General features: G+C 39.9%; 1 protein-coding gene across 2 annotated transcripts in view; it reads right to left on the reverse strand.

The window, feature by feature from the left end:
• The window catches only part of SND1 (staphylococcal nuclease and tudor domain containing 1), a 420,776-nt gene that overhangs the window by 349,795 nt on the left and 46,668 nt on the right, over positions 1 to 24,313 (reverse strand). For both annotated transcript variants that reach the window (XM_035698273.2, XM_049093379.1), the window contains exons 8-10: positions 23,446 to 23,552; positions 20,728 to 20,818; positions 8,317 to 8,430 (exon numbers count right to left, since the gene is read on the reverse strand). In XM_035698273.2, coding sequence (XP_035554166.2) covers positions 8,317 to 8,430; positions 20,728 to 20,818; positions 23,446 to 23,552 — 312 coding nt within the window. The remainder of the gene's footprint in view (positions 1 to 8,316; positions 8,431 to 20,727; positions 20,819 to 23,445; positions 23,553 to 24,313) is intronic.

The following is a 24,313-nucleotide window of genomic DNA, read 5'->3' on the forward strand; positions in this document are numbered from 1 at the left end:
CTTAAAATCCTGAAATTAACCCCTCTGGTGGACTGAACCCAATTCACATTGTGCTAATGGAATGCCATTATGAGGAAAACCGGAGCTCAGAGGGGCAGGACTAAACAATCTACCTGCAGCAACTAGATTAAAACATGGGAATGGGGAAGAGGAAGTGTCTACAAAAAAGGAAGCCAGGTGTGGCCTGGTCATCAAAACAAGCAATCCAAGATGTCTGGGTGGCTCAGTGGTTAAGCATCGCCTTCAGCTCAGAGCGTGATCCTGGGGTCCAGGATCAAGTCCCACTTTGGGCTCCTGCGGTGAGCCTGCTTCTCCCTCTGCCTGTGTCTCCGCCTTTCTCTCTCTCCATATCTCATGAATAAATAAATAAAATCTTAAAAAAAAAAAAGGCAATCCAATTAGGAAGGAGAAAAAACAGGAGCGCAAAATCCCTCCCAGGACTGTTCAATACCAGGATGCACGGTCTCAAGTTGGAATGATAATCAACAGGCAAGGAAATGAGCAATGGATTGGGTAAAAATTCAATCCATACTCAAAAAGCAATCTATGCATTGGGTCTTAAGCTGCAGTATATATTTTGACATAAACATTTATTAAATGCCTACTGTAGTCACAACACTCTGAAAGATTCTGAAAGAGAGGGGATATGAGGCTGAGAAAACTATTTCCACTCCTGTCCACAGTGGAGTTTAGGCTTCATAATGGAAAGCAGGTGGACATCAATAAACAGTACAGGATGATACAGAGAAGGGAAAGACTATGTGTATGGAAATCTCAGGCCTAAAGGAGCTTTCCTGAACTAGGGCAAGAAATGTGGTTACCTCAGCACAGCAGCTATAGTAAATGGACACAGGACAGTAAATATGATGGTGCTGTCAACTCTGGAAACAACAAAGAATTACTGCAGCTCACAGGACTGAAAAGAGGCAAGAAATATGAACACACCAGCACTCAGAAGATTTAGATAAATTGAAAATATAGAACTGTGTAATAGTGATGATTAAATGAAGAGAGAAGAAAGAGAGGAAGATGGATTCAAAGAAGTAAATGCACATTATTCGGGGAAGGATAAGCACCAGGCCCCATGAGATTGTTAAAATTCCACAAAAATTATTGGAAAGGGATAGAAAAAATCATGAGAAAAGGGAAGCATTAACTTAAAAAAAAAAGAAAGAAAATATAATTTGTTAGTAGGGAAAAGAAAATAAATCAAAGGGAAATAGATAGGCAATTGCTGTCTTTTCCCAGTTATAATTCACTTACAGAGATCAGTGGAACGTACATTTTTAAGGAACCCTGCTATCCACCCAGATACCAAATGTCTTGACCTCACAAAGAGTCAGGCTTGCCCCCCAGTGCCCTCCCCAGCAGAGGAACAGGAATTAATCTTTTAAAAATGACACAGTACCTACATCCTGAATCTTAAATAGACGAGCTAAGACCCACCCACAGTCTCTGAATGGTAAATTTTTTTTCAGTCTTCTAACAAAGGAGGTTTCAAGTGTTCTTCTCAAAAATGCCCAGATCAAACAAATCGGAAACTGGTACAGAATGCCTCTGCCAGAGCTCTGACATATTCTACGTCTTTTGGTCTTTTGATCACATTGCTGCAGTCCCCAAGTCTCTCCATTGGAAACCAGTGAAATGCTATATCCATTTCAAAGAGCTTTTGCTTTTCTCCAAGGTCCTTAATGCCAAGCTGGAGTCCTGCTCTAATTTGCTATTTGCCTTATGCTCCCAGTCCCAAGCACGAGATCACAGTCAGTGGGTTTATCGGTTTGCCCCTGCTTCACTTAGGGACTGTGGTCCCACAGCTCTCTGCTGGCAGGTATCTCAGTAGCGGCGGCGTCTGCCTTAGGGTCCAGAGGGACCAGTCATCTGGCTTTCAGAAATCTCAACTGAAGGGAATAGGTTGAGAACCACTTTTAATCGTGTCTAAATGGCAAAGCACCCTGGGGCCCTGTACAACAAATGGAGTTATTAGCACCCGAAACTGCCCTGCCTCTGAGAAAAAGCCCTTAGGAATCCCAGGGTATCACTAACAGGGCCTACCTGCAGATTGTCTGCCATGACTGCCTACAGAGGAGACCCTGTTGGGTCAAGCCTGGGAAACAAACACCATCCCCTCAAAAGGCAGCAAGGACACCAGGAGATTAGGCAGATTATGGCTTGAACAAAACTGATCCTCTGGTGCCCATATCTGAATGTTTAGAGGCCTGCTGTGAAAGAACATTTATGTGTTAAATAAGTTCCACAGGGATAAAGGTGAAAGACAGTATGATGGAATCAAATATAAGCTGAAAGCGTGGGGCTGCAAGGTCAGGGGAAAGGCTCCACATTCAGGTTTCCAGACTTCCCAGAGGCCCAAGCTGAAGGGGTGGGTGTGTGTCTGTGTGTGTGTGTGTCTCTCTCTCTCTCTCAAGGGCAGAGAGGGAGAGTGATGGTAGGGATGGAGAGAGAAAGAAGTGGGGGGTGGGGAGGATGGAGAAGGAGGGAGGAGGGTGGGGGAGGGGAGGGAGGCTCTATGGATAAGAGTTTGAGGAAGAAAGCCCTGCAACTGAAAGCAAACTTTCCACGCTTAACACCTGCGAGTTGGGTAAATTCTGTACCTTTTTCAAGATAAATACCAGCTCTGTATCTTTATCCACTACAATAGCACTGCACAGGCAGAACCAAGAGTAAGTCAGATCTTTTATCAGATACCAGAGGGTCTGCATGTCCTTTGTCATTAACACTCCCAAGTGTGACGTGAAGCCACAGCAGCTCTAGGCACAGAGCACTAGGTTTCCCAGTCTCAGGTGAAAGCCAAACCCTCCCTGGGAAGTCCTGAGACTGCACAATATGTCCTTTTCTCTAAGGCAGTAGCTCAGAAAACCCACAACCCTTCTCCAACACTCAGCACTTGTTTCTTTGTGGCAAACAACCATCTCAAACAAACTACAGTATACCTTTAGAGAAACCCCAATACACATTCAGGTCTTCAGGAATAGACACATCAGTGTCCAAAATGGCACTCAGCCTGCAGGAGTTAAGATCTCCAAGGAAATGACACTGGATTCACCCTGAATAATCCAGAAGCCAAGATACCACAGAAACAGAATCAACAGCATCAGACATCCAACTGTAATCTTTGAGGAAAGTATTACACACCCTTGCTTTAAAGTCTCTGTCACACTTTCCAGCAAAAATTCCAGTTCTAACCAAAATCTGGGAGTAATGGCTACCCCTGAATTCCTGGATATTATTGGACAGCAAATGCCTAGGGATGAAAACAGCTCCTTTGATCATGCTGTTATGTCCAGAGCCATTCCTCTGGCTGCATTACAAAGTAACCAAAGGAAAAAAAAAAGGGGGGGGGGGGGGGGAAGGAGTATACAGTTAGCCTTGAGCAAAAAAAACCTCCTTGCCTTCATGTATAATTTAAGAGAAAATAACTTGTTCTGTGTTCAAAAAAGGAAAACCCAACTTGCCCGACTATCCCCACAATGTAGTTATGTCTCAGAAGATCTATATAAGTTAATGACAGATTATTAAGAGTTTTTAGGGTTTGGTTAAGATAAACATTAAAAGAATCTCCCCTTCCTTACCTGAAGGGCAAACCCCATTGGGTGGTCATCTGGGAGCCCATAGGGAGGCCTAGCCCGCAGCAGGAGTCACACCCGCCATCTGCCTGCCCTTGAGGGAGCTCATGCAAAGACTTTCCCTTCCCTCTTCACCTACTCCTCTAGTTCCTTAACCTGTACCTTCTCCCACTCTGCTCCAATACCATAAACTGTCAGATTACCGTTTTCCCCATTTCAAAGTCAATGATCCCCAGCCAGAAGCAGAAGGCAATCTGTGTCTCACGCAAGGCCATCTACAGTCCATCCGTCATTTCCAAACAATCCTCAAGCACCCCACATCTCTGCAACTGTAAGACCATTCTAATTCCTGAAACACATCCAACCTTCTCACTGGAGATTATAATCAGTCCTGTTCTAGCTATGACAGCTACATATTCTTATGCACAAGGGCACTGGCTAAGGGGACGGAGGCTGAATGGAGCTGAAATTCAGCTGCCATTCTGCTTGCCAGGCCGCATGCCCTGACAAGAAGCTGTCCGGAAGAAGGGGCACCCCTCTATAATTTGCACAAGGGAACCACATGGCTAACAGAGGCCCCAGCCTCAACATTTATGCCTTGAGTATTTAACTGGACTCCCACTGTAGCTACAAGAATGTTTTTTTAATATACCTTACTATTTACAGACCAAAGACTCCAAGGAGATGCCTACTTTCCCAGTCCTTACATACATATAGTTATGGCCTCACTGGGGTGATTCCCCAGGTGATTTTTATTCCTACCCCCATATTGTAAATCTCTGATAACTTAAAGGTAAGCATAGAACAGAGGTCTGGGGAATTCTTTAAGCAGAAAGGCAAACACTTCAAATCCTGTGTAGAGACTGCTAGAGCAAGATCCCAAATCCTCCTCCAGTACTTCATTTGCCCTTCGGTCCTTGGTCAACAGGGGCTCAGCAAAAGAAAAACCACAACTCCTTCCTGCAGATGAGTTTTCATCTGGTACGATCTTCTCTTATAAATGCAAATTACTTTCATGTTTTGTAAATGCAAGCCACCAACACAAGAGTACTCAAATCCAAACATGCCATTCCCTAGTTTAAAATTCTTCACACAAAAATCTGAAAGTATAGCAACGTTTTCAGCATGTGGCCCCTGCCTAACTCCCAAGACCATTTCTCAGTACTCTCTAGCATAACTACCCTCTATTCCCAGTCATACAAAATACCCAATAGTCTCTGAGTATCCTGAGATGTCCACAAGACATGCATGATCTGGCCCTGCCTATGTTTTGTCCCACACAGGTATCATACCACTCATGTACTACCCATAATGGCCAACCATTACCTCTTCCCAAATTCACTCAACTCTTGTCATTACTGCTATCTCAGAAACAGTCTACTCACAACATTTTACCTAGCTCAATCCCAGTCACCCTCGAGTCTTTGGTTGGTATACAGTAAGGAATATTAAACACTTCCTCCAGAAGTGTTTAATAATAAACGCTTTCCCAGATTATACATTCTTGTAAACTAAATTTTTTTTTCCATAGAATTTCACATAAAATTACTTGTGTATTTCCCCTACTTGGTTTTAAAGTTTCATGATGATGATTCCATGTAAGTTTATTCCCTGCTGCATTCCCAGGATACCACCTGGTGCAAAGTGGATGCCTAGTAAACACTTATCAATGATGACAAACCCAAACATTCATTTTAATTTCTATACCTGTGCTGTCCATTACAGAAGCCATTACCAACAGATGGCTGCTGAGCTCTAGAAATATACGAGAACGGGGGCACCTGGGTGGCTTAGTGAGTTAAGTGTCTGCCTTCCTCTCAGGTCATGAACCTAGCGTCCTGGAACTGAGCTCTGAGACAGGCTCCCTGATTAGCAGAAGCCTGTTTCTCCCTCAGCTGCTCCCCCTGCTTATGCTTGTTCCCTCTCTCTTTCTCTCAGGCCAGGAGGCCAGCACACATCAGAACAAACTGAATTATGTTCCAAGTATAAAACATATACTAGATTGCAAAGACTTAGTTTAAAAAAAAAAAAAAAATCAAATTAAGTAAAACATCTCATAAACTTTTTACATTCATTAAGTATTGAAATGAGAGGCAACTGGGTCACTCAACTGGCTGACCATCCAATTCTTGATTTTGGTTCAGATCATGATCTCAGGGTCATAGAGATCAAGTCCTGCTTTAGGCTCCACATCCAGTGAGGTGTTGGCTTGAGATTCTCTCTCTCTCCCTCTGCCCCTCTCCCAACCTGTGCAGGTGCACATGTGGGCATGCTAAGATAAATAAATAAATCTTTTTTAAAAAAATGTTGAAATAACACGTTTTGGATATATATATATATAAAATACTAAAAACATCAATTTCAATACAACTACTAGATAATTTTAAATAACCAATATAGCTCATATTAATGGTTTGCATTATAGATGTATGGAGCAGTGCTGGTCTAGAGTGCCCTTTCTTCCATCTGCTAACTTCTCATCAGTCAACACTAGTCGTTCCTAGGGAGACTTCCCTGAGTGCACACTGAAACTGGGTTCTTCACAGCACCCTCCATCATTGTACTCAAAGCTCATTATGTTAACTTATGTGACTGCCTCCTTAAAATCTTTCAAAAGAATTTAATGAAGAAATAAAAATCATTACTCACTTCAATTAAGTCTTATTATAGACTCTTTGACGTGAGCCTTACTTCCTTAAAATGGAGTAAGATCTCAGAAGTGAACAGAAGTTAAAAATAAAAAGTAAGTGATAGCCTACCATGGTAAAGAATAAGGAATTCGAGATCCCTGGGTGGCACAGCGGTTTAACGCCTGCCTTTGGCCCGGGGCACGATCCTGGGGTCCTGGGATCGAGTCCCACGTCAGGCTCCCTGCATGGAGCCTGCTTCTCCCTCTGCCTGTGTCTCTGTGCCTCTCTCTCTCTGTCTCTCATGAATAAATAAAATCTTTAAAAAAAAAAAAATAATAAGGAATTCCGTAAACAAGATCCTGCCTAACCTAGGGAATATATTCCAACAACTCCCCATTATCTACTAGGCTAAGAGGAAAATCCATCCGTTACCCCTGAGGAGTTCCAAAGCATCCTAGGAAAACTAAAAACTCTCAGTAGTAGTACCTACTACTCCAGAAAACCTGCTATCACCCTACCTAAGCTACAACATCCCCACCTCCTTAAAACCCGCTTGAAATTCAGCTACATAGTCTTCATTAACATAATGCTTTGGCCAATGATGCAGGCACAAAAATTAACGTTCAAGAATTTCAAAGTTGTGGTTGCTGTGGGAACGTTAATTTCAACTGCACGGCACAGATGCGAATCGTGGAGTACTCCCAATACTGATAAAATTGGAGATGTCTATTTACTCTGTGCAATGAGGCACAGCTACAGTTACTGAGAGAACCTTATTTTGGCATTTCTAGGCTTTCATGCATTTAAATTCTCAACCTTACCACAATACCATTTGCTGCATTAAACTGCCTCCTCCTCTGTGTGTGTGTTTGGGGTGGGGGGGGAACTGATTGGCCAGACATTCAAAGAACCCATCCTGTATATGTTTCTTATGCATGATTTGATTCAAAAGACAATCATGATATTTTTATTTTACTCTTTGGGCTGTCTGTAAACTCTCATGCAAATGAAAATAGGGCATGAATTTCAACTTGTAAATGCACCAAGACATGTGTACGTGCAAAACATCAGAAAAGCACATTTCTTGTCTTTAGAACTACAAAAGGGATAAATTAAAGCACAGAGCACTAATGTCAACCATGCTGTGTTTAATTTCTGAAAACTGGCCAAACATCTGCCTGTGGCACTGGCACTCAGTTACACACTGCAGTTATCAGAGAGTAAAAATAAGAGTTGGAAAGAGGTCTGTAAAAACAAGATACAATCAAACAAATTCAAGAAACACTTCAATCCCTATCTCCAACGTTTCGTAACCATGGAAAGAAAATTTAAAAGACAACTGCCAGCCCAGGTAGCTCAGCGGTTTAGCGCCGCCTTCGGCCCAGGGGGTGATCCTGGAGAGCCAGGATCGAGTCCCTGCAGGGAGCCTGCTTCTCCCTCTGCCTGTCTGCCTCTCTCTCTCATTCTCTCTCAAGAATAAATAAATAAATATAAACAAATAAAAGACAACTGCCTGCAAACTACCAACTCTTATAGTTTTCATCTGAAGCATTTCTCAAAATTTATATATCCCAATCATATACGTTGGTTGAGCAAGCACCTTTACGGCCAAAAGATCCAACAAATAGCAAAAAACAGTTTAACTAATAATTAGTTACCACTCACAGATTAAGCAGGTGACTCCAGAGAATATATATACCAAGATCCATTTCTTCCTTGAACAAAACATATGCAACTTTCAAATCAAAATGCATGGGCCTTATAATCATGCACCTGAGATACAGACCTCCTTCTCTTTATTCTCAGAGAAGTAAAATCCTGTTATAAATAAAACTTAACCACTGCCTCACATATCTCAACCCTAACTCTCTCAAACCCCTTAGGGAGGAATGCCAGTAATGCCCACCCAAAATGAAGCAGAGCAGTGCATGTGGTCCAGGAGAAACTGATGTCTGCCCAATGACAGTGAGGCTACAGACGTTAATAAATATTTTGGAGATATAAAATATTCTCATTTAGCATTCTCACATATATGTACCATGTTTAAGTATTCTCCAGCATCTTCCCTTTGCTTTTTGAAAAGAGGCTCCATTGCCTATTCTCACCTGTGTGTTCTCCCCTTCCAGCCTTGGTGGTCGGATACTGGACAGGTGGATGGTCTTGTAATCACCAGAGTTCAGTTTCACAACAATGGCATCTGCATTCAGCACCTGCATCACCTGTGGGCAAAAGGCAAAAATACTTAAACCTGCTCCAATGGCCCAGATCTCACAGCACACATGCTAAGGAGTAAGGCCCACCATAGTCACAGGGAGGAATGTCAGATCGATAGCCATTTGAGGGTAGATCCAATATCATCCTTCAAGGTGTAACTATGTTAGATAAAATAATGCTAGAATTATCAGTCCTCTAAAGACCATATTGTGATTTCTCAATGAGGCAGAATCTGTATCATTCATAAAAAGTGATCTTTTTTATCTTTTGTCCTGACCAAGACTTGTGGTTAACTACAAAGCTTGCTGGAAATCTAGTCTGTACATGTTATTCAAGATATTCTTTGAAACAAATTCTAAACTAAAATCAAAATCCCTATTTCAATGTTAATCTAGGAAAAGAGATAAGGGCTGGATTAGAAGACATTAGCACTGGATAAGAACCAAAATATGATGTCCCTAAAGAGCAGAAAAAAATCAAAGACAAGTGAAGGGCAAAAAGAACTGTCACCACAGTGTGGGGAAAGGAGAGGCTCAGCTGTTCATCTCACAGTAAACGTTTCAAAATGCTAAGACATTACTTCAACTACTCTGAAAGCCAACTTTTCAGAATACTACCATAGACAACTTTGTTTTAGACCACAATATCAGTAACACTGGAGCACAATCTCAGCTAAAAAAGATTAACTTCTACTGTTGAGAAACCTACAAGGATACCTACTCCAAGGACAAAAGCACAAATATTCCTCTGTGGAGGTTATTAGAACATCCCACCAGGGTGTAAAGAATGAAATTGCATTGAAACCAGCCTAGGACTACATCAGGGTTTTAACCAGAACCCATAATTCAGCTAGCAGTCTACAGTTCACCTGATTATAGTCAGAGACTGTTGTTACAAAGCTGTTTGGGATTTTTATTTTTTGGTGGGGTTTTTGTTTTCTGGGTGGGGTTTTTGTTTTTTTACACAAGTAATATTTTTCTACAAGGCAGCTATTGACTACAAATCACTGTCACCATCCACTTTGCAGAATCAAAACCAACTCTGCCAGGTTTCAATCAGGCTCCATCAGGAGCCAACAGGCAGCTAAACAAACTACAGGGTAAGCTGCCACAGTGAGGGAAGACTCGCAAAATTTCCCTCCTCTTTCATGCAACAAACAAAAGGAGCTAGACTTTCCTTTGCTATGGTGGATATCACACTGATAAGTATCCTAAAAGAGTCCTCTCTATTCCATGGAAGGCTTCACATCTTTTAAAACAGAATACAACCATTTACTTGCAGACTCCTCCAAAAATGGCTATTCTCTACCTTTTCCAAAGAACAAGCCAACCACATACCAAAAAGAGTAAAGACTGATTTAAGGGGCAATGTGAAGGAAGAGCAAAAACCAAAAGCAAGTGAGAAATTATACATGATAGGAAATAGCAGGGAAAAAAATACCATCAGACAGAATGAATGGGGGAAAAAAAAAAAGATGACGGTTAGAATCAAACTGTAGTCCATGGAAGGCTGACTATGGCTGGCAGATGTGGTAAAACCCAGGGATTTATTCCCAAGTAATGGGAAGTACATTTAGGGAAAAACAGGCCAGTGACCAGCAGAATAATAAAGGTCTGAGAAAGAATGGTGTAAATTAAGAGAGCGGGTATTTTCAAATATCTAAGATTAACTTGCAGACCTCAACACAGCAAAAGATCGTCTCAAATAGCCATAGCCATTCTGCTTTAACCTTTTGACAGATCTGAGAATCACAAAAGCTAAACACAAAGGCAACAAGAACCCAAAATTTGCCTGGCCAGAAAAAAGTCCAAGGGCAATCAAAAGCATGATTTGTGGTCACCCGAGGACCACAAGGTCAGGGCTGGTTACCTGGGTATGGGTGGTACCAAAGTTTACCAGACCCTCCAAATCAAAGAACAATCACGCAGAACTTAAAAACAGCCCAAAAGGTATCACCAAAACTACAGATTCACCAACTGAAAGAAAAAGAGTACATCTTGTTCTCATTACCATCTAGACACATTAACACCAAGCAAAAATGCCCTTCACAATAGAATCTTCCTCCCACTCCCTAAAGATACCAGTAGTGACTTGGACAACTGACCAAGAAAAAGACCACAGCTAATGATTCTCCACCCTTCAAAATCCCACATTTGGGTAAAAGGAGAAGTATCATAAAACGGATGACAAAACTTTTGTGGGGTAAAGTATCCATGATACATGTGATTCTGCTATCCAGCCTTCAAACCAGAGAAGAAAAATTCCACAAAGCCATACCAAGCAAAACAGCTATTACAGCAAATCAATACTGCTCCTCCTTCAAAAGTACAAGACTATCATCTTGAATGCACACATCTCACAGAATTCCTAAATCTCAGTGACAGAGCTACATATTCCTCTCACACCAAAACTAACTATTATTAAATTATCAAATGCCAAAAACAGAGAAATTCCCGTGATCAAGACATGAGAAATACCTAGACAGTTTTCACTCCCTCATCATGCTCAGAGGAATAAAACCAGGGAAAGCATTGTAGTGCTCACACCTTCACCCCCTGATTACAGAATGTGAAGATCTAAGCATACCCCTGTGACAAGTTACTGGTATTCGTCACCCCTTAGAATGTGTTAGCAGTAGCAGCAAATGGATTCTTATAGCTGTAAATTTCAGGCCTCAGCAGCAGACTTTCTGCTCGGCATCTCCCTGATTAGAAACCTCCTCTTCAGGAACTGCACTCTGATGTTGGCAACCTAACAAGGCTCGGCTTTCTGAAGAAGAGGTGTATAGTGAGTGCACGTGTGTGTGTCCATGTGTGTATGTAAGTGGGGTTTACGACTTTTATTCCTCTTTAAATTGTGTCATTACTGTCCAGAGAACAAGCAAGCAGCTCCTGCACAGACACGGAAGAAGCAATAAAATAGTGGTTACAGTCACGTACTGTGCAATAAGTAAAATGAAGAGTGGATTACTGTTCAAAGCCTGCTCATCAGCACTGCTGCAGACCACATTTATAACCGTGATATTTCGTATGGTACTTTCACCAGGGTAAGTCTATGTATGCCTGCGTCACTCACTCTCTCCACAAGCTATGAATCCCCTAATCACTCTACCTATACCCTATACCTATACCCTATACACACCTACCAAACCACATACTTCAGGATATAATCTAAGAGGCAGGGGCTTCTGCACCACAAAACTCACTAGCTGGACTCAAAATACAAGCCCTAAATCCAATTTCTCCATTTCTTGAAGCCCAATTGTAAAAGGAAAAATGAGTGGCTTAATGATGATGAGCGTAGGCTAAGGGCTGCCACAAGTCAAGAGAACTGCAGAGGTCTGTCAGGGGCAAGGGACAGCCATTCCCATCCTTGGCCTGCTGCCATACTCTCCATCTGCAGAGCCTGTCCATAGTGCTCACCAGGAGGCCAAAGGCTGCTACTGCTCAGCTTCCTAAACCCCTGCAGCATATATAAAACGAGCAAAAAGAGCCACCAACAGTTTCCTGAGCTACAGAGATCCTCAGAATAGCTCCCTAGATACAACTACCAATACTCCCAAAGCTGCCTAAATTGTCAGTGCTGGACAAAAATAAAAGGACCATCAGTGCACACAGGGCTTCTCTGGGTGTCACCAAGGAGTGCCCCTGATGAAGCTACTGGGAATGCGACACCAAATATCCTTATTACTGTCTAAAATCATGACACCCAGCTGCTTCTCCTGCTCCTTAAGACTGAATGCTGCTAGGTCTCTTCTCGCCAAAGCTAATCATGGAAACACCACTGAAGCAGAACCAGAAGTGGATAAAAAGTATGTCCTAACTGTTAACAGCGATGGCCTGGAGCCACACCCCCTACATGCCTGAGCCTCCCCCAGAAGGGTACAGCGGTCACCCTATACCCTTGACAAAATACTAAGCACAACAATATCTTGATGCAAGTAATTCCAGGCACCTAAGTATGAGCAAGCAGATTAGTTGATAATAAGTATTTAAAAAGAAACCAGGCATCAGACCAATTCCAACAGATGGGGCACCCTACAACATAACTGACCAGTACTCTACAAAACTGTCATGGTTATCAATAGCAAAGAAAGTCTGAGAAACTACCACATCCAAAAGGAACCTAACAAGACATGACAACTAAATTTAGTGTGCTATGGTGGGTGAGATTCTAGAGAATCTAGAACAGAAAAACAGGCTAGAGAAAAACTAAGGAACTCTAGCTAAAGTATGGACTTCAGTTGATAATAACATATCAATATTGGTACACTAATTACAAATGTACCAAACTAATGTCAGGTAATAGAAAAAACTGGGAGGAGGGCAGGGGTAATGTAGGAACTCTGTACTATCTGCTCCATTTTTCTGTGAATCTAAAACTGTCTTGAAAAATAAAATCTCAATTGAAAAATACCAAGTAAATATTTTTTTTAACAAAGCTTTTCTATTTCAACTTTATTTTCCTATCAGCAAATCAGCTTACTAACTTAAGCTACAAATCAAGTCTTGATCTCTTTTTGGTGCAGAGCACCACCTTCCTAACCAAACCATCCCCAGAACTTCCTCTTCACCTGAAAGCTCTCTGGCAAAAGTCCAGGAAATAGCCAGTATTTTGTTGTTGTTGTTCTCTCCACATTACCAAATGCAAATATAATGGGAAAGTCTAGATAATACCAAAAATATTAAAAGGTGGCTTTGTTTAAAAGCCATCTCAGAGAGGCATGACAATTAAACTCCAGTCAGAGCTATGACTAGAAGCATAGCAAAAAATGATCAGGGCAAGACCTGACCTAACCTGACCTCCAAAACTGCACATGCCACCAAGTCCAGACAGTTGACTATTTAGGATAATCTTCCAGACAGAGCTCTAGATGGTAGCCCCTTGAAAGCAGGAATCACTTCTCATTCTTCTGCATCTTCTCAAAGCAGAAGGGCTCTGCTTGTTTAAGCAATCACTCAATACAGAGAACCAAGCAAGAGGCCTTTAATCAAGGCAGTGAGAAGACTCCACCTCCTAAAAACATGCTGTCAATTCCCCATCCTTCCCACCACCCTTGAGTGTTATTCGGGTCTGTAAAATCTGCAAGGCCCAAGAATCCAGCAGCAGGGACAGGGAAGCCAAACCACGTGCTCAGGGGACCATATGGCTACAAACAGCACAGATCAGCTAAAACGCCACAGGGAAGGCAGGCAGGAAACTGGCAAGCCACAACAGGCAGAAAAGTCTCAAGCAGGCTCAGCTAATCGCTGTGAAGTGAACATGTTTCTCTGCTAACCTGGAGAGACAGGGAGAGCCCTCCCTTGCATTTCCTTAAGAAGTGAAACTGTTTAAGCAGAGGATGGAAAACATTCTTTCAGCAGGCTACATGTATCAAGACAATACTCTGTTGATTTCAAGTTCCTAGGAAGTGAGACTTGACCAATACATCTTATCTACAGCATCAGTTCCAGAAATCACCTATAGGGCCCAAGAGGCATCTAGTTCAAGAGTTCACGGGTTACTTTTAGCTGTTCCCTATACAATTAGCTTCTAGGAGACAGGGTAGGGACTGCTGAAGAGAGAACCATTATTTGTTCAGGCCTTACAGTCACATGAGCCTCAAAACAATCCTTCAGCAAAAACTTGTAGGACCATCAGACTGTGTTTGTGAAGTCTCAGGGCACCTTAGGACCCTTTGAGGTTTCCTTAAAAAGTAGCATAGTATACGGGTGCCTGGGTGGCTCAATGGGTTAAGCATCTGCCTTTGCCTCGGGTATTGATCCTGGGGTCCTGGGATGGAGCCCCACATTGGACTCCCTGCTCGGTGAGGAGTCTGCTTCTCCCTCTGCCCCTCCCCTGCTTGTGCTCGCTCACTTGTGCTCTCTCTCTCTCAAATAAATAAATAAATGATCTTTTAAAAAAATAGTAGCATAGTATAAACAGACATTTTCATCAGGTAAAATGACTACAAAACAGCAGTTGGGTTCTAGGTTATGAAAAGAAACATCATTTTTTTGTTTTTGGACGTAACATTGATAACCTGTGCTCTACAACGGGGGATAGCAAACTATGGCCCAAGGGCCATCTAGCCCATTCCCTACTGTTGTAAATAGAGTTTTACTGGCACACAACCGGGCTCATTTATTTACATATCATTCACAGTCTGTTTTCTTGCTAGGGCAGCAGTCAAGCAGGTGCAACAGATTATATGGCTCATAAAACATAACTTTTTCCTATATGGTCCTTTAAGAAAGTTGGTCCACCTCTGTTCTATAGCATGTTAGAAAATGAACACATGTAGGGCTATACATGGTTAACATTCCTAGAAAGCAATTTGGTAAATATGTTCTAAAATATTCCTGTGGAAATAACTGCCATTTACATAGATTTATTCCATTTTCTAAATAATGGAAAAATTATACACTATACAAATATCGACCTATTGGGGACTGGTTACATAAATTATGCAGTCTTACAATGGAACATTATGAACAAACTAAACAAACTCCAACATTCACTTTGGCACCCTCTCTAAATACCTTTAAATAAAAATAAAGGGATTGGGTGGGGGGGGCGGGGGGAGAAGTCCAATAGAACAAATATAACAAGAGAGAAGAATAGAGCAACAAAACATTGGAAGCTAGAAAGCAGATGAGTGGTAACAGACTCCACACACTCAGATAAGGTAAATCCTGGCCTAGTGATAAGAAAACCTAATAGCCAATCTGATTTATACTGCAAAGTTTCCCACCAGCCAAGATAAAGAAATTGTCAAATCAGAAATCTCAAGTGGAGATGAAAATGGGACCAAAACCTAGGACTAGATTTCAAGTATATACCATAAATCCCATATAAGTTCACTGTTTTAACCCAGTGTTTAAGATCTTGTTCTAAAATAAGAGAGAAAAAAATAATAAATAAAAATAAAATAAAATATAATTAAAATAAAATAAAATAAAATAAAATAATAAAATAAAGAGCTAAGGAACACCAAGTAACTAAGGAAAGACTCTCATACAAAAAATAAGAGACCAAAATAACTAAAAAGAATTAAAAACAACTTGGAAAATATACACTATGCAGGGAATAGAAATTTTCAAAAAATTATAATTACTCAAAGGTAATAGATGATATTTCATCTCTGAAACAAGTAATATTACTATTAAAAATAACAAGAAAAAATACACAGATAAATCAACAGAATGGAATAAAGAGGCCCAGAAATAAATTCACAATTACATGGTCAATTAATCTACAACAAAGAAAAAGAATATACAATGGAGAAAAGACAGTTTCTTCAGTAAATGGTGCTGGGAAAATTGGACAGCTACATGCAAAATAAAAAAGAAAATCAAAGTGAACTGCTCTCTTACACCATAAACAAAAATAAACTCAAAATGGATTAAAGACCTAAATGTAAGACCTAAAACCATAAAACATCTAAAAGAAAACATAGACAGTAATCTCTTGGACATAGACCTTAGCAATATTTTTCTCTGGATCGGACTCCTCAGGCAAGAGAAACAAAAGCAAAACATAAACTACTGGAGCTACATCAAGCTAAAAAGCTTTTGCAGGCCAAAGGAAATCATCAAAAATGAAAAGGAACCTACTAAACAAGATATTTACAAATGAAGTATCCTGATAAGGGGTTAATACCCAAAATATATAAAGAACTCCACAGAACACCATCAAAAAACAATCCAACTTGAAAATGGACAGAGGACTTGAATAGGCATCTCTCCAAAGAAGACATGCAGCTGGCCAATAGACACATGTAAAGATGCTCAACCTCCCTTATCACCAAGGAAACGCAAATCAAAACCCCAAGAAGGTATTACCTCATACCTGTCAGAATGGCTAGTGTCAAAAGACAAGAAATAAGAAGTGTTGGTAAGGATGTAGAGGAAAGGAAACCTTTACCCATTAGTGGTGGGAATATCAACTGGTGCAGCCACTGTGGAAAACACAATGGAGGTTCCTCAAAAAAACAAAAAAAAAAGAAAAACACAAAACCATACAACCCAGTAACTATACCTCTGGGTATACTCAAAGAAAGCAAAGGCACTCATTTGAAAGATATATGCACCTTAATGTTTACAGCAACTTTATAATAGCCAAAATATGGAAGCAACCTAAGTGCCCACTGATAGGTGAACAGATAAAAAAGATGTGAAGTGTGGATACACATAGGTGCACAGGCATGCGTGCGTGTGCGCACACGCATGCACACACACACACACACATAGTGGAATATCACTCCATCTTTAAAAAAAGTGAAATCATGCCATTAACAACAATATGGATGAAGCTAGGGGGTATCAGGCTAAGTGAAACAAGTTAGAAAAAGACAAATACCACATGATTTCACTTACACATGGAATCTTAAAAAAAAAAAAAAGGTGGGGGGGATGACAAGCAAACATATAAAACAGAAAGATTCGAATACAGAGAACAAGAAGTTGGTTGTTGCCAGGGGGCTGGGAGGTGTGGGAAATGGTGAAGGCAAAACAGGTGAAGAGATTAAAAAATAAGTAATATAGATGAAAAGCATAGGAAATAGTCAATGATAGTGTAATAGCACATTTCATATGATGATGGATGATAACTACTCTTATTGTGGTAATCACTGTATAATGTATAGAATCATCAAATCACTATGTTATACACCTGAAACTAATATAATACTAATATAATATGCCAGTTACATTGCAATAAAAAATAAAAGAACCATCCAGAGAACAACAAAAAAAAAAAAGCAAGCTCTTAAAATACAATTATCATAAATGAAATATTCAGTAGTAGGGCTAAAGGGTAAATATGAAAAAATTAAGAACAAGAGACAAAGATTGAAAAACAGGAAAAAACTAGAAGACCAGTCAACAAAGTCAAACATCTGCTAGAAAATAGCAAAGAAATTAGCTGGAAATCAACAACAAAAAGTAGTTGAAGTTCCCAGACACAAAGGGCTAAAAATCAAAAAGTATAATATGCTCACTCATGGATATACACAGTGCACTACTGTGAAATTTCAGGATAAAATAAGAATATGCAAAAACTTTGCAGAAAGAAAAAAGACAAATCATATAAGGATGAGGAATCAAATTGATATCAGACCTCTTAAAAAGAAAAACAAATTTCCAATAGCTAAATGACAGTGGAGCAATGCCTTCACAATTCTGAAGGAAAGTAACTTCTAACATAAAATTCTATATCCAGCTAAACTATCGATCAAGTTTAATTACAAAATAGACATGAAAAGTCTCAAAACATTTACCTGCCAAGCACTCTTCCCAAGAAGCTACAGAATGTGTGCCACCGAAATAAAGTAGTAAATTATAAAGCCATGGGATCCAGCAAACATAGCTCCAACCCAGAGTAAGGCAAAGAAAACCCCAGGAAAATGGTGAAGATATCCAAAGATGGCAGCTCTATAACAGTGAAAAAGAACAAAGAACTAGTCCAGATTGACACAGGTCACAAGGCTCCTGGAGGGTATTACTGAAAAAGATAAAATTAACAGGCTGATGAATCAGTGTCTTAAGGGGAGATTTAGACAGGTAGAGTCTGGAGGTCAAATTAATAAGTACATAAAAAATACATAAACTTTTAAAATTATTAAATCCAGGGTAAACAAAAAGTTCTGCACAGAATGAAATGTAATCATAATATATTATATGGCTTTGGTGGTAATTAGCATTTACAAAGTAAAGACTGAACCAGAATTAGGATACAGTCCTATGGGAGGGTTACAGAAAAGCATATGCACATTTATGTGAATCCTCATCTTCCATGGTATGAAGAAAAAGGGTTATGCCTAACACTGAAAAATTAAGAAAGAATAATATCAAGATTTTATTAAAAAATATAGATTAGCTAAGAATTGAAAATGGCTGTTTCAAGGGACTGGGAAAATGGACTAGTACATTTCTTAATAAGCCCAAAAAATTCTATAAAATCTTTATGCATTAAAAATAAAAAACTTACAAACTTAAAAATTATATACAAAAAAATATAGCTCAGTACTACTCAAAAGCTGCTGCCAGTCTTCAACGAGAGAAGGAGCTTGTACCAGAACATAAATCAACTACTTTACTGAGAACATTGCTGACATTTTTTTCTCTAGCAAGCTTTTCTTGATGAAAGTAGCAATGCCTTGATCTACATTCTGGCTCAAGCTCCTTATATTCTATCAAGGCACTTTGAATAGGGCTGGTAGAGATCAAGGGTCAGCATACTTTTCTGTATAAGACCAGATAGCATGAAGGCTTTGCAAGCTATATGGTCTCTGTCACAACTCACCTCTGCCACTGTATTACATGCATAGACAACGTGTAAACATGTAAACAGACAGACATGGTTATGTTCCAATTTATTCCTGACATTGATATTTAAATGTCATAATTCTCATGTGCCACAAAACATTTTTTTCTACATAAAACCCATCCATACTTCACAGGCCATACAAAACAAGCAGCGGGCCAGACTTGGCCCCTGGGCCATAGTTTGCCAATCCTGGGAAAGACCGTATAATAAACTTTTTTTAAAAAAACCTTGTGGAATAATAGTTTCATGTAGCATTTTCTTCTCCTTTTTATGCTTTTCTCCTATTTAAAAAAATAATAATAATGCTGAAGAATTTCTAAAACTCAGGAAGTTTTAAAACCATTTATCTGCCTACAAATACATTTATCTCTACTCTCTAAGTAGGCCTATATCCAAATGACCTAAATTTATACTATAGGACAATAGCTATTCCCCATAATCCTCAGATAGTTTTTGGAGGCAACTTCCTCTATTCTGCCATTTTAACAAACAAAACTTCATTGTAATGAAAAAATCCTCACTCTTTTAAAACACAACAAACATATCCTGGAATCCTAAATTTAAAAAGGAAATGTGCCAGCTCTTTTCTAGTTACCATGAAGTCATATTTAAGAAAAATACAAAGCTACTGACTTAATCATCTCAATTTTTTTATTTCTTTCTTCAGCAATGCATTAGTTCCCCCAACCAGTGAAGGCCCAAAAACCCTTCAAAATCTTCTGGGTTTCTCTAGAAGCTCAGTTTCAACTGAAGAATGGCCAGTAAAGACAGTACAAAAGAATAGGACCCTCCTAAGCCTCATCTACATCACTAATATCCAGCCTTTCAAAGGATGGTGAAAACCAGAAGGCCTGACTCCCTTGCTGAGTGAATGATCAACCTTCCACTGTGCAGCTATAGTCCTAGAACAGAACAGATTACAGGAAATATAAGCAGAACCACGTAAGTTCCAGTTAGGTAGAGCTATGGTGTCGAAGTTTCCAAGCTAGTCTTGTCCTCACACAGAAAGGAAGCAGGGGTTCATTCTAGTCTATTCACCAAGATTTGGAAGATGTATGGAGGAGTATCCAACGAGGAGTATTCCTACTAATATCCACTAAAGACCCAATCAAGGCTAACTTGACAGCTGCTTAGAGACCACCTACTACAGGAGGGAGAGAAGACACTTGAGTACTCTGCACCTTATTGCTTTGGGCATAATAAAAAGGAAAGTGAAGAAATTCAGCCAATTCCTCAAAGACTTAAAATTTTATCATTCTGAGAAACCAGTCCAGAATTTTCTAGGCTGACAGTGCCACCTAGTGGCTTTCTATCTTAAACTCACTTGGGGCAGCCACCTTTAAGTAGATATAGATACATTAATTAAGCTCTTTAAGTTCATAAAACCAAAGCTTCCAGCATCTCTTGCCAAAAGAAAAAAAAGACTGGAAAACATTACAGCAGCATTTTGGGAAAGTGAGGAAAACAGGTCTACCACTCAAGGTACCAAACCCAACAACTAAGAAAACATATAGCACCGTTGCTGGGCTCAAACAATCTATTCAACAGCACTAGTTCCTGTCAAAGGAATACACTCCAGACACTTCAGGAGAGCTCTCAGAAAAAGCATCACATGAGAAAAAAACTCAAAACCACGAAAGTCCCAAAATAGGAAGAAGAAAAACTTGAGGTCACATAACGCTCTGACATAGGAAATCTGAGAGAGCCATCTGTTAGGCAGACAGAAGTCCCAAAATAGGAGATATTCCAAAATGGCAATATCCACAACTTTAAGTCATGAACTTCTAAATGAAGTTAAGCAAATTATGACAAGGAAGGTCTTAGGGTTTCTAAGTCCCCTGCAATAAACAGACACATGCATGCAATCATTGCACATACATCCCCACACCACTGGCTTGCCTTAAAATAAAAATGCTTCACTCTGGGTTGACTGTTCAGATCTTTGTATTATTACAATGTCCACCATGCATCTTAAGATGCCAAGAATGACTCACCTTGGCAACAAACTGCTTGTCCTTTTGGTCCAAATTAGCAGTGGGAGCCACATAATCTCTCCATATTCTCAGCCTGCGTTCCTTGGCAAACCTGGCAACAAAAACGAGGATGCAAATCATTCAGACGGGTCAGCAAATGGAATCTGCCATCACCATGGGAACAAACAGTACAGAATCCTACTCTACCTCAGATAAGACACCCAAGAGAAAGGCCACCAGTGAAACCAGAACAAGTGTGAAAGCCTCAACAAAGAGTATATAGAAATGAACTATCCAAGAGACATATACAGCATACACCCTTGGCTCGTAGATCGGGTTCTAGGTGTGCAATTTGTCAGGCCCAGACAGTACAAGTCCATCTTGAACTAGGTCTTTAGTTTATCCAGTATCTTCTGGAGACTACTAAATGGGAAGAAATGGGAAGAACACCCACATCTAAACAAATATATTTTTAAAAAAGCATTAAGTCCAATTTCCATTTGAATAAAAAGTATCAGCTAACCAAAATTTACGTGGAAAATAAGAACAAAATTGTCTCTGTAGTACATCTAAAGAAAATAAGGGACAAAAATCCAACAGTTCAGACAAAAGTGAAAAAAACTAGGTTGGAAGACATTTGTTTTACAGTACCAAAATCATTAGGAATTTTTCAGTCAGGCTAAGAGAGCCAAATGTGCAAAGATTTTTTAAAAACCAGTGAACAGGGGATCCCTGGGTGGCTCAGCGGTTTAGCACGGCCCAGGGTGTGGTCCTGGAGTCCCAGGATCGAGTCCCACATCAGGCAACCTGCATGGGACCTGTTTCTCCTCTCCCTCTTCCTGTGTCTCTGCCTCTCTCTGTGTCTCTCATGAATAAATAAATAAAATCTTTAAAAAAAAAAAAAAGTGAACAGCTATATTGACAAATACACTTTGTGTTTTGTACTTACAAAGTTTTTATAAATAAGTATGAATAGTGGATACATGTGCAAGGGAAAGGAACTATTTCTGAAAACAGTATTACTTTTTTTAAAAGAAGCACTAACTGAGAAAGAGACAAAGTAGCATGTAGTAGTTGTTGACAGAGATTTAACAATGCAAGCAAGTCAAATACAGCATGCAAAATAGCAGGCAAGTAATCACATATTATTGAAATAGGATTTGCATTCCTTGCTATAAACCTGTTTTCATGATGAACACTCTAAAAAATCCATAAAACCTACAGATGTTATAAAACATGTAGATACTACTGCCATTATACTCACTTTCTTCGAAGAGAGGCAGGAACTTAAAAAATGCAAAAAGAATTATCAACCAAATTTATATTTAGAATGATGGACTTACAGGATTTTCTGAACAACAAAAAGTTTTTGAGCATCACAGAATAATCAGGTATTTGGAACACTGTATTTGGTAAGAGTATTTTATCTTTTGACTTTAATTGTGGAACATAAAGACCAGAGAGTTTTATACAATCTTTTTTTAATCAGATATGCCGAATCTATCTAATGGCCCAGATTAAAATCTACTTTTATAAAAAGCTGCAAGTCTTTCTGCTTATAGGCACAGAAGAATATGAAAGACCCAAGGGGGAAAAAAATCTAGTCATCCAATCATATTCTTGCATATCTCTTAGCTGCACAAGCTTAGTTTTTGCCTCAAAGGCGAAAATTGTAAAGTTGTCAAGACCATTATAATTTTATGATTCTGAAATAAGTCATACAACACACCTTGAGAGCAGATCATTGTCATCAATGTTTGGTGGTCTTCTGCTTAATTGTATGCTAGGAGATGGTAGCTGGGCCTTTCCCCAAGCATCAGCTCTATTCATCTACTCTTGCTACCTGCTTCATTTTCTTCCATTTACCCTATTAAGTTAAAGAAGTTCACCTACACCTGGATATTCTTAACCTTGACACTTGAAATAGCCACCCAATCTTTGGAATATCCAACTATTGTTCTTCTGGAAATAAGTTATTTCTACATATGCTTTAACCACAAAGCACCTAGCTAAAAACGTGACAACAGCACCCCACGGTTGCATTAACATTTTTAATTAAAACATGCTTCAGGGACACCTGGGTGGCTCAGTGGTTCGGCACCTGCCTTCGGCCCAGAGTGTGATCCTGGAATCGAGTCCGACATCAGGCTCCCTGCATGGAGCCTGCTTCTCCCTCTGCCTATGTCTCCGCCTTTCTTACTGTGTCTTTCTCTGTGTGTCTCTCAGGAATAAATAAATAAAATCTTAAAAAAGAAAAAACATGCTTCAACAAATGAGGGCATGAGGCCTCACAATAACAGGATTGAATGGTCCTGTTTCAGGACCCACAGGCTCTATCTTTCCATCATACTCCTGCCTCCAGCCTGCCTGTTTGGTAGTAGCTCATAAGTGATTATATCATCCTCGAATGAGCCTCAAGATTTTCATTCCAAATGCCTGAAACTCAGAATTTCAGTGAGGGGCTTGGAAGAAAAGTGACTCAAAAACATTAAAGAGCAAATCTGGTGAAGAACAATTTCTGAATAAAATCTAGGCCTTACTACACAGCAGTGAATCAGACAACCCAAAGATTTATAAGTAACTCTTCTATGAGATCTTAGCCTCTTTTGGAATTTCCTTAATCCTTTACTGAAATATAACAAATACTGACATAGATAGGTGAGAGAAGATCACTAGATTTCTTTCCCTAAAGACCCTAAACAAGATCCTTGACTGGAAGGCTTCCCTGACAGACCTTACCTCTCAGCTGCCCTCAGCTTCTCTGCACCGCGAGTATAAACTGCAATCGACCAATCCACACAGCGTGCAAAGCCTTCCTTGAGGAGGAGCTCTGTGATGTTGCCATTCTGAAAAACAGGGCACGTGAGAAGGAAGACACAAGAAAATCCATTTCTCTAGACTTCTAACATAATCAACAACCACAGTCTATACTGCAGTTCATCTTAAAAAAAAAAAAAAAAAAAAAAGAAGATAGGGAAGAAGGGGAGGTGAAGAAGGGATGAGATGAAGAAAAAGGGTAAAGCTGTTTCTCTCATTTGGAAATCAGCCCTGAGATGGAAGACACCACTCTGTAGCAAGTCCTAATAACCTTGGCTTCCCATCCCCACAACACCCAGCATAGTAACTCTTGCTTAATAGGAATAAGATAAAAGTTAGTGGCATTGAATGGAACTGACATTTCAATAGCTCCTCTGGAGGATGTTATTCTTTAGTAGAGATTACACCTTATTATTTCCTTCCCTAAGATCAATACTTACTCCCCTTTTCAAAAGGAGAAAGCTGAAGAATGGGTTGAGGAGGGGTTAACAGCAGCTCCATTTTGCCCTGTGAAGTACAATTCCCATTCTACGGTGACACAGAGCCAGCTGGTAGGGCATAGACAGACAGCTAGTTCTCCAGAAGAAAAAGACAGGACCTTGGTGCATTTCTAAAACAAGCCTCCCAGCCCTCCACAACAACTGTCAACAACCATCATGAAAGAATTCTCTAGCCAAAGAATAAGTAACAGTAGTATAGCCTATCCTGGATACAGGTTAAAATAATGAAAATTCACTTGCACTTGGATGGTACAATATAAGGTCACTCCCTTTCCAGGAGGAACCCACCT

The sequence above is a fragment of the Canis lupus genome, chromosome 14 (genome assembly GCF_003254725.2).
Source record: "Canis lupus dingo isolate Sandy chromosome 14, ASM325472v2, whole genome shotgun sequence".
Lineage (NCBI taxonomy): Eukaryota > Metazoa > Chordata > Mammalia > Carnivora > Canidae > Canis > Canis lupus.